Consider the following 12,176-nt stretch of genomic DNA (forward strand, 5'->3'; position numbering starts at 1 on the left):
GACAGTATCCAAATGTGCCAATAGGAAGGCTACCCTATGAAGTGGGACCAGTAAATGATACAAATATTTGGGAATGGTAAAAAGAGGAAGTATGAGGATATTGTGGCAGAGATTTGAAACATTGGTTCTGTCTCTTTGTTAATCAAAATCTAAAATTCTCTGTTCAGGTTTCATCCAAATCTAACATGGATACAGACTTGGGGATAAGTCACCAGTAAGCCAGTCGTTTTATTATTTCTTTCTTGCAAGGAGACTGGTATCTGTCTGTCAAAACTAATAGGGCTAAAGATTTGTATTTGTCACCCCCACCCCCACTCAAATTTATTTAAGTAAAATTTTAACAGGCAGATTTGTAACTACCGGTAAGCCTTGACTGAAATGCAGCAAAAAAAAAGTGCACTTCAGAAAATGAGCATTAACAAAGCTAGGGATTCAAAATAAGGATCTCAGAAATTTAAATGGAAAAGATTCCTATGCACGGATGCGTCTGTAACTGCAGCACTGTGCACCATATAGCAAAAGACATAACACATTAGCTTTAAACGCATGGTTGTCAGCTTACAGAATGAATATCTAATAACTGTTTAGGTACTGTTTGTGCTTTTCTGCTTGAAGATGGAAGCATCCTAGAAAAAGGTGTCTGGAAATAAAACAAAGTCTTTATAAATAATCTGTTAGGAAAGGAGGGTTTCTGTAGAGAAAAAAATCATGCAATAACACAAGTATAATCAAGTATTTTTTTTCCCCTGGTCAGTTTAATAGTTGGCTTGTCTAGATTTAAGTAAAGAAAGACAGGGAATGGCTTCATTCATTATCCTTTGGGTCAGCAATAACGAATGTAACATTACTTCTTTTAGTTTAGATGTATTAGGATTGCCTTAGTTTTGACCAAAAGGATTTATCTGAAAGTCAATGTATGAGGTATTTCAGATGAATGTATTTACATCGTTCATTCTTTCCTCAAACTTTACTCAGCATGTATTATGTTTTCAGAAAATAAATTTAGCTTTCAGAAAAGTAATTTTGTTTAAGTACATTTTGATATCTTATTAAGGAAAAATATTATTCTTAGTTTTTCCCCCTCTTTCGTGGTTCTGTTTTTATTAGATATGGTAATTTTTACATCTAGTGCTAAGCAATTGGTCTGTTTCTCTGGATCATTCAACAGCTGCGATAAAAGGAGATTGTTAAAGATATAAACAAAATGGAATATGTGCTTATTTTGAGCTATGAACAAAAGAGTCCCACTTGAAACGTTATGCCAAAATAGTCCCAGTTGGCTGTTTTCTGTTTTCTATCAGAACAGAACCCAAATAGGTCAAAGTATGTAATTCCAGCCTCAAAACACTCTTGAATATAAAGGCTCCATTTCACGTATGGAACAGATGAATGACTAATTTCAAGTTTATTTTTTATGTCTAGAACTTTGAAGACACCACTGCTTGAAACAGTCGCTATCTTCTAATGTTGCAACTAAACAGAGAATTTTGTTATGATCTCAAAACAACATTCTCTGGATGTAAATGTGTTCAGTTATGACCTTGAAAGAAAATTCTCTGAACACATGAGCTTTATTTCAAGGCAGAATACTAAGAGCTTTTACAAGATCAGAACATTGGGAATAATGCTATCAGTTGTCATTAAGAAAAAGTAATTTATTCACCAGAAATCTCAGTAGGTACAGAGATTGTTGTTGTTGTTTACATAACTTCTTGTAATATTTTACTCACTTGTTAGCTAACGTTCTCCAAACAATGAGCAAAGTGCAGTCAAGTAGATGGAGATAGTTCATAATTTTTTTCCCCTGAATTCTAGAATTAAATTAGGATGGAATTTTTTCCTCAGTTCCCAACCGAATTGTTCCAGCTACCGGTATAACCAGTGATCAATAGTGTCAACATTTCTTCAGAATACTAATAAGATCAATATAGTGATATTCTCCATCTTTGTCCTCTGGTAAAGAGCTTCAGTCAGTGTTTTGCTTTGCTTTGTTTGATTTGTACCTTCAGGTCAGTATTCATTCCTAGTGACTACTGGACAAGTCCCTGCAATTTTTTGTGGCAACATTTTCAGCAGAGTTTTGACTTACCTTCTTCTTAGATCTAAGAAAGAATGACTGACTCAAAATAGCTTCATGCCCAAGGGAGGACTAGAATTTGTGATTTCCCAATTTGTACCCTGAGGCCTTAAGCCCCATGTCAAATTGGTTACTCTCTCAGTCAGAGTAACCAAGATCATTTTAGTACCATATCCAATCCTGAAGCAGACCCAGCTTTATCTAGATAATCCAATTTTCCCCATATCCACTTAGAGTTGGATGGGTAGTATCCCCTCTATTACTGTTCCTAATAAAGACAAATTTGCAAAGAGTGATAGCTATCTAAAATCAGATGGTTCATTAAGGATCTCTTCAAGAGAGGCCAGTGGGTATAAATCTGCCATGCCTCTTAATATGAAACAACCTTGATTACCCTCACTGAAGATCTGTACCAGATGATAAATTTTGAAAATGTTGCCAATTTCCTCAGCCTCCCCAAAATTGTTTATGTATGATCAAGATGCTCCCATAACCTCAGCATAACAGCAAGGTCTAATCTGAAGTGGATGCAAAGCAATACACTTTCAGTGTTCTTTGCAAATTTATTGCAGCAGTTTGCTGAGTAGTCAGCTGAGTTCATTTCTGGGATAGCTTTGAGCTGTCTGCCCAAAGTCTGCAAAAGGTCTATTAGGATAAAATGTAATAAAGGTAGAGAAATAAACCCTCTTTGACCCATCCTTACTACAGACAGACATAGTTATGTAGTCTTTTTTTGCTTGGCTATTTTTCTGCAAGTTTATTTTGGATTCACTCTAGACAGTTGCCACTTCTCCTTATTGTCTGGGGCCATTCATAACGCCGGACAATTTTTCAAGCTTCCCTTAGCTATTGAGGGCAGTCAGGAGCAATAGTGCCAGTGGTCTTTTTCAATGCCACACTGAAACAAGGCCTTAACAAAATTGCCCTCTGTGTTGCCTGAAATATCCCTTAGATTATTTCGGGATCCCAAGCCTATGGATTATAAACTACCTAGGCAAATGATTTAAATCATTTTGTTGATTAAGCCTTTCTTCTGTATTAAGACCAGGGCTTTTTTTCTCATAGAACGCTCAGAACGGAGTTCCGGCACCTTTTTTGGATGGAACCTTGTAGGGTAGGCAAGGCGGGTTGTATGACATGTGTGAGTTCCGGCACCTTTTTCTTTTACAAAAAAAGCACTGATTTAGACTATAACATTTTAACTGGTTCGGGTTAGTATAGTCAATTGAGTATCATGAAATATGAGAGATAAAGCAATCAGTATTGTGCTAATGTGGGACAGGCCATATCTGAAGGTACTGATGTCTAGAGGACTAACCATAGGATACTGTGTCTTACTCTTCCCAGCATCCTTGGTGGACTAAATAGATGTTCACAGAAGAAGAGATTTAATTTACAAAGATAACTGCATCTCCCGACTTCAGGGAATGTCAGAAAGAGCTGCTCTTTTTGTCTAATTAAGCCTTTTCTAATGTGGTGCTTTTTAGATGTGTTGAACTGTAATTCACATAATCTCTAGTTATGCAATGTATCTTTTTGAATTCTTTGACAAGAAATCTTTGTTTCTGTCAGAAGCCTGAAGATATTCTTTATAGAGACAACCTTTTCAATAATAATTTGTTTACTTGATTGAGCTAAGTGCAATTTTGTATTAGATATGTGGGAATAGATAGATAACATAAAATATTATTATTAATAACCAGAAAATTACATTCCCAAACTTCAATCAAATATTGTTGATTCTTAAAGAGAAAAATAATGCTTATGGATAATTGCTTATATGGTACTCTGTGGCCATTATTCCATGCTTTCTGTTTTAATTAAAGAAAGTGTTTTTAAAAATATGAGATAATATTATTCTAGTATTGATAGAGTCTGGTGCCAAATATTTTTATATTTTCTATTTTGGAGGATAACACAGCATTTATTTTTTTCAAACAGTAATTTTACAGACAATGGTGGTCAGTTGAAGAAGTACCCTTTGGTTTGGTTTGGTTATTTCAAGTAGCAAAATAAAAAATAGTAAAATTTTCAACCTATTTTTCCCTCTCTCTTCTATCATTTCAGGACTATACTTTGACCATGTACTTTCAACAAGCATGGAGGGATAAGAGGCTTTCGTATAATGTAATACCTTTAAATCTTACACTGGACAATAGAGTAGCAGATCAGCTTTGGGTTCCTGATACCTACTTCCTGAATGATAAGAAGTCATTTGTACATGGTGTCACTGTGAAGAACAGAATGATTCGTTTACATCCAGATGGGACAGTTCTCTATGGTCTCAGGTCAGCATTAAACATTTTGAATGGTGGCATGTTGTATATAAACCAAAAGACTAATTCCCTTTTTCTTTCTCTAGTTTTCTTTTGTCATGTAGGTTGTGTATAATTTTGCCAGCTTCCCTCAACTTTGTGCTCTTCAAAACGGTTGGCACTAAAGCCCCATAATCTGAAGGTCATTATAGCATTTGCAATTCAACTCTTTAGGAGAGCACTAGATTGAGGAAGGCTAATATACAGTAGGCCTTTTTTGTCATAGAACGCTCAGAACGGAGTTCCAACACCTTTTTTGGATAGAACCTTGTAGGGGAGGCAAGGCGGGTTGTATGACATGTGTCAGTTCCGGCCCCTTTTTCTTTCACAAAAAAAGCACTGCTTGTAACAAAACTAAATGGCTTTATTACTTACAATGCAAGTCATTTTAGTGAAGAAACATCTTACAGACATGTACAATTCCATATAAAGATCTTTGCTTAATGATTCAGGGGGAGAAAGAATACTACGTCTCATCTTTATTTTTTACCTATATTATTGCTGCTTGCTTCCAAAATATTAGCTTTTCTGTGCTAGTATATAAGTAATGTTTAAAAGGGAATAAAAATGGATTGGAAGATGATACTTCTTTTTCCTTTAAATGGTTCTTGTCACACAATAAGAAATTGCAAAACAGCAGCAGCAAATCAAAATGTATATGTAACAGCTAAAAATAGATATCAGAATTATACAGGTACAGGTACAGTTTCCCCCGCACATGCGTGCTAGTCGTTTCCGACTCTAGGGGCCGGTGCTCATCTCCGTTTCAAAGCTGAAGAGCCAGCGCTTGTCTGAGGACGTCTCCGTGGTCATGTGGCCGGCATGACTAGACGCCAAAGGCGCATGGAACGCTGTTACCTTCCCACCGTAGTGGTCCCTATTTTTCTACTTGCAGTTTTTACGTGCTTTCGAACTACTAGGTTGGCAGAATCTGGGACGAGTAACAGGCACTCACTCTGTTACGTGGCACTCGGGATTCGACCCACCAAACTGCCGACCATCTGATCGACAAGCTCAGCATCCTAACCCACTGAGCCACCACGTCCCTATCAGAATTATACTGTGGCAGAATATTGAGAATGGTTTGATGTCTGTGAATTTCAAGATAAGAATTCTGCAGCAAAGATGCTTTGTTGTTACAAAACAGTAATATATATATATATATATATATATATATATATATATATATATATATATATATATATATATATATATATATGTATATATATTCACCTTTGGGAGGTTTTTTATATATAAAGTACCAAGAAAATATTTTTAACTCATTCCTTTGCCTTTTCATTTGTCGAGAAATGTTCCCTACATTTGTACTTTCCAACATGGTATGAAAAATGCACCTGGGAATAATTTGAAATTGAAGTTTGTATAAAAGCCAAAAAGTGTTTAGCATTTCTTGACCCATCTTGTCTCTAAATTTAAGCACACACACAAAAACATACACACAAACAAACAAACACACACCATTTTACAGCCAGGAGTTGTGTGGATTATCAGACCTGTGTTTGTCATAGAACATTTAAGTGAGTCACAAAATAACTCAATGTAAAATCCTTACATGAATCCACCTATATACATTGACTTGTAAAAACAGAAAAGTAAACATATATATAGGAAGAACCATCAGAAAAGAGAAAAGTTGGGTTTTTTGTGTGTAGTAACTTCTTCATGCAGTGATTTAGCATTTGACATACATGAACTTTAACGGGTTTACGAAAGCTGGGCAAAAGAGAAAAAAAAGAAACCTATTTTCTAATCCATCTAATCTAATCAGAAAAAAATGTGTTAACAAGGCAGATTAAAAACTTAGCCTTCTCTAAACCTCCTCCCATCAGATTGCTGTCCAGATGTGTTAGATTTCAGCAGCCATAAATGCATTTCCTCTGGGAATTTTGGAAGCCTGACACATCTGAAGGACACCATATTGGGGACGGTTGATTTAACTCTCAGAAGCACTGCCATCAAAGAAGTGACTGCTGATTTATGTGACCAAGTTGGTCTCCTTAAGCTAAGTTAGAGAACCAGTTGTAGTGGTTTAGGCATCAGGCTTGATACCAGGAGACTATAAATTTTAGACTTGCTTTAGGATTAGATGAAACCAACTGGGCGATCTTGGGCCTGTCACTCTTGGTCAGCCTTAGGTAGGAGACAGTTGCAAATCACTTGCCAATAAAACTGCAGGGACTAGTCACAGAACTCAATACTGACTTGAAGGCACACACAATACAAACTAAGTCCAATGTCAAAGCATGGGGCTTCCCTTGAGGACCACCCGGAGGCTCCAACTGGTACAGAATGCAGCTGCGAGAGTTGTGTTGGGAGTCTCCTGATACTCCCATGTCACACCTCTGCTCCGTGAGCTGCATTGGTTACCAGTTGTCTTCCGGGTGAGATTCAAGGTACTAGTAATGGTGTTTAAAGCCCTACATGGCAGGGGTCCGGAGTACCTTAGGGAACACATGCTGCCGGCGTCTACTTCCCTCCGCCCTGTGCGTTCCCACAGAGAGGGCCTCCTCAGGGTGCCACCGGTCAGAGAATGTCGACTGGTGGCCCCCAGGGGGAGATCCTTCTCTGTGGGTGCCCCGGAGCTATGGAACCAGTTACCGGTTGAGCTCCGGACGGCGCCCGATCTTCGCTCCTTTCGCCGCGATCTAAAAACATACTTGTTCGAGCAAGCCGGCCTGGCCTGAGGGGGGATTGGTGGGGTTTTTATTATTTTTATTGGGGTTTTTAGTATGTATTAACTGTATTTTTTAATTGGGCATGTATTTAATTACTTTTTATCTTTTGTAATTTCTGTGTTTTATTCTTGCCCTGTACACCGCCCTGAGTCCTTCGGGAGAAGGGCGGTATAGAAATATTAATAAATTAAATTAAAAAATTAAATTAAATTAAACTTCCTTGTAATATCAGTCTTATATTTAAAGACGATAACATTCAAGATTCCAATATTATTGCATAGGTAAGTATTGTTGAAAACAGCATGATTTATATCAAAACGAGTTTGGAATCAGGTTTTCTTCATTTAGTATTTAGATAGCTTTTTCTTCCCTAAACATTTTTTTAAAACCCCTTTTCAGAATTCAGCTAGAGCTTTGATGTGGAACATGAATGCTATCCATGGCAAGGGGCATTTCCAGTCTGCTTTAAGAATAATCAATTAAAACCATTGCAATAAAATATTTTTGCAATCATGTTTTGGTGTTGGTCGTGGTATACAATTAGGAGGAAAAGAATGGGAATACAATTATATAGCAGTGTACTGTAGTTAAACTTAGACATATATGTTTCTTCTTTACTTTCCACCCAAATGTCTGAGTGACTTCCAGTGCCCTGTATACTGCCACACATCTGTGCAAATCTCATATAATGTATTAGAACGCCAGGACATCACTTCCTTTTAATCTGCCAGATGTATGAACAGATGGGAAGTATATTACAGGACCAGAGGGAGATGTCAAAATTCAAACCACAGGGAAAGGAACAACATGCAGCCTTTTCTCTTTTTTCTTTTACCATTATATAAAAATATACTGTAGATATTGAAAGATCACACTGATTACTACATTAATGTTTGTTTTTTTAAGCAAAGTGTCTTGGAATGTGTAATAAAAATAGCATGTTCCTTTCAGCTTTTATTTGCTTTGTGAGAATAAATGTTTGAATACAATTTTTTTCCAGAAAGAAATCTGATTTTTTTTAGAAAGAATCTGAAATCCGATTCATATTTGAGAGGAATAAATTGAAGGAGCCAGTGCGATATTGAGGTGGTCCTGTTGTTATTAATATATGCTGTTCTCTCTCTGCTCAGTTTTTATTTTTTTTAGTAATTGTTATTAAATATTTTTTTAATCATATTATATGCCACCCAGAGTCATTTTTCTTGAGATGGCAGCAATATAAATTTGATAAACAAATAAATAAATAACTTTATATTTCTGGATGATTTTTTAATTGATTCAAAGCAATTTAAGATACCTGATTTTTTTTACTTCTTTCAGTAACTTAAACTGAGATTAAGTGGCCTGCCCAATGCTATTCAAATAGTGAGTGAGTTAAGATTTGAGTCAACAACCTCCATATATATTAATAGTATAAACTGTAAGAATGAGGACATGTTTTTATTAGCATTTGTAAACAGCAACATGACCTCATTTATGAGTAAATTAATATTTTAGTTAAGAAAAAAACAACTATTTATACTAATCACTTTCTCTTTCACAATTTTTTTATTTAAAAATATAGTTATACCCTCACACATACTTAGAAATCATTTTTATTTAATTCTTTAGTAGTTACTCTAAAGTTAGTATTCAGAATAGTACATCTTTGTTATTATGATCACTAAGCACAGTTACATAATTTGTAGTGGGATTTACAGAGCTCAGATGAAAATACATAAAATTACTGATTAAGTTAGGGGAAAATTAAATGTAGCAATAAAATATAAGGAATAGTGCTGAAAGATTAAATATCCAAAACTAACTAAATTATAAAACAATTTTGCCATATACATAAAAGAAAAATGCTGTTTCAGAAGAGTAATTATAATAAACCTATTATAAAATAACATAAAACTTCAAATAGAATTGTCAAATTTCATGATTTGTTTCTCATCAGTATTGTCATGTTTCACTATCTGTGTCCTAGTGATACAAGCTCTTGAAACATAATCTGGCAACTGTTCATAGTGATAGCATTATTATAGTGTGCTAAAAGCAGGGTTCAATATAATTTCATCATAAAATTTCATCATAAAATCATTACAACAACATGGGGTCAAGAGAGCCATTGTCTCCTGAGTATCAGGAACAAGACTGTCTGAAAAATGAACATAGTGGTAACTTTGTTCCAACACAGTTGAACACAGTATGTTAAAATATTCTGGGCCCTCTAGGGCAAAAGCCCTATAATATTTTTTTAGTAGCTAGATTCTATAGATATTTAGCCAGGATCAAAGGTTCCCTTACTGAAAAAAAGAAAATTCCTAGTATTATCTCTCTGTTAATGAAAATCTATTATTTCCTATCTATGTCTATGGAAATTCTCAGTCATCCAGGTCATAGCTCTCCCAAAGGAGCTTTTTCACAAGGCAACTGGACTTTTTTCTTTGAAGACATTTTGCTTCTCATCCAAGAAGCTTCTTCATCTCTGACTGGATGGTGGGGAATGGAAGGATTTATACTCCTTGCAGAGAGCTGGTCATTTTAATTCTTTTAGAAAGTCACTGACGCCATATGGAGGTTTATCTGTGTTGTCAGGATCACCTGAGCAGTGCAAATGGGTGTGAAGCCTTCTTGGAACCACTGAAAGGACTATGTTGTAGACTGGAGATAGATGATGATTTTCAAAATTGAACAGCGCTCTCTCAACAGAGGGGGAGGGATACTACATCATCTATCTCCAGTACACTCGACTTTGGAGCTTTTACTTCTCTTTATTATTAATATTTTAAACTTTATGGCTAGTTGCTTTGGATTATTGACAGTTTTATAGCTGGCTCAGAAGAAGAGTTCAAATCAGCAATAAATGTAGACATTATCTTTTCTCTGATCCAAGAAGTCAATTTAATTATCTCTGCAAGTTCCATCATCATCAAGTGCCTAATTTTTCATGTTTGTTTGTCCAGCAATCTCCAAAGAAAAACATCTGGTCTCAATTGTATATTAATACTTAAAATCGTCTGAATCAGTTTGTGTGAATGCAGAATTTTCTATCTTTTTTTCAAGTTCATCAAATATGATAAAATATGCTTTCTTGTGGTTCACATTTGCAGTATAAAATTGAAGTGACTTTATACATTCTAGACAATTTCTCTGGTGACATATACCAACAGCACATCATTTTATAAAAATTATGTTTAAGATTATAACATAGTGTAAATTTAAATTCTTTCAACCACATATTTACCCATTGTTCAGTCTGTGTAATATCTCTACTTTAGAAACCTTAGTAGCAATGTTCTTTGAAATCAAACTTATGTCTGTATTTTAAAAGGATCCATGACTTTCAGAAAGATAGATGTGCTTTCTTGAATTGCCATTTTTCTGTCTCCATAGATCAACCAAGCCTAAATTGTCCATCAAATCTAAGAAAACGTTTGGTAATTTGTCTTGATTTTAATATCAGAAACTCTGTCCCACTGTGACAGAGTTCCAGTTCCTATCAGACATAATTTTCATAAGAGAAACATATTAATCTCTCCAAAAGCTCTTTACAGAACATTACTTTATCCTCATTTAGGGCATAAATTCCCAGTAATCTTACTCCCATGCTAATTAATTTCCTCCCCAACAGGTTTACTATGTCCATCAGTCTGTGCAAATTATTTACCCAAATGTTTATAAATCAAATATTTTATATTATTTATCCTAATATATTTGCAGGAAATTATATCTTGTTTAATTTTCTTTTCAAATAATTATCTCTTTTCTCTTTTGAGGAACATTAGCTTCATTTATAATTTACATTAAGCATTTGTACTCCATAATGAAGCCAATTTTTTTAGAAAAACCTATACCTATAACGCCTATATCAATATCATCCCTTTCAGTTTTCTGTTGCAGTTGTTGGAATTTTTGTGTAGTAATTTTTGTATAGTCTCATCTGACACCTCTATTTGAATCTCCTCCAATTCCTCTTTAAAATCAATGAAAATCTCTGCTCTTTAAAAGTAAAAATCACACCTTTGAATTTGCCCCGTTGAAATTGAATCTTCTGCTTTAATCTCTCAGTCAAAAAAGAATATTTTTTTCTCTCGTGCAAGAACAATTACATTTGTATTATCAATCTTCAGTCTTGATAATTTTGCAGTCAGCTACAAAATTTGATCTCTTGATCTTCTTTTTAAAGGGTACCAAAACATCCCTTGGAATGTTTCCTATCCTCACAAATCTTGTATTTATTCTATAGAGTTTATCAATTTTTTTTGTAGCCTTGTCATCCCAGTCCAAAAAAAATTGTAAAAGCTTTAGTAAACTTTTTTCAAATATCTTTATCAGAATCTTCTGAAATGGCTCTAAACCTCAAACAAAATACCTTCTCTCTCAGTTCCAATAGAGCCAAATTATTTAGTTCTCTTCCCAGCTGTCTAACTGTCTTACTCTCCAGAATTTCCACCAATTTGTTTTACATCTCCAGAAAGTTGTTTCACAGACCTTTTCATCTTCTTAAGTTCCTGTTTCATCTCCTCTTTCATCCTTCATCCACTCTCCTTCAAAAGCTGTCAGTTTAGTATCAAGTGATTCAGTTAACTTACTGTTCAGTTGCTCAAATATTTTCTGAATGAAATATGGCGTAATTCTTCTCTCTGCATGTTGCTCTATATATCCCTACCCCCTACTAATTTTACAGCTTTTCTGGTGGTTACCATTATAATATTATCCCAAAATGAATGTTTCTCAAACAAGCTTCCTTTTTTTCCTACTTTGTCTTTCTGTATCCTTAATTCTTTTGTATCAAATAGCACTCTGTAAATACAGAGTCACCATCTCTATATTTACGCCCAGCATCACACTCTGGCTAATAGTACCTTTATGTTTTTGTTTTGTAACATTCGTCAGTTCTCTGCACTCCTTAATGGTAAACCAAAATAAATTTCTACAAAGTCCAGTTCATTTCTCTATTTTAATTCCAATCTGTTCAAAAGAACTTTCAACAAAAAGTAATTCTTAAAAATAACTATCGCCTGTATCCATTTTAAACTTTTTATACCTTCTTCTAATTAAGGTGGGGGGGGGAGTGCCAAAAGTTTTTAAATCTTTAAAACC

The 12,176-nt window shown here is 34.9% G+C and overlaps 1 protein-coding gene across 3 annotated transcripts in view; it reads left to right on the forward strand.

The window, feature by feature from the left end:
- GABRB2 (gamma-aminobutyric acid type A receptor subunit beta2) overlaps nucleotides 1-12,176 on the forward strand; it is a gene marked incomplete at both ends in the record, with an annotated part of 116,000 nt that overhangs the window by 31,215 nt on the left and 72,609 nt on the right. For all 3 annotated transcript variants that reach the window (XM_083351328.1, XM_083351329.1, XM_083351330.1), the window contains one exon: nucleotides 4,145-4,365. In XM_083351328.1, coding sequence (XP_083207454.1) covers nucleotides 4,145-4,365 — 221 coding nt within the window. The remainder of the gene's footprint in view (nucleotides 1-4,144; nucleotides 4,366-12,176) is intronic.

This window comes from Vipera ursinii (assembly GCF_947247035.1).
Source record: "Vipera ursinii genome assembly, chromosome: 2".
Lineage (NCBI taxonomy): Eukaryota > Metazoa > Chordata > Lepidosauria > Squamata > Viperidae > Vipera > Vipera ursinii.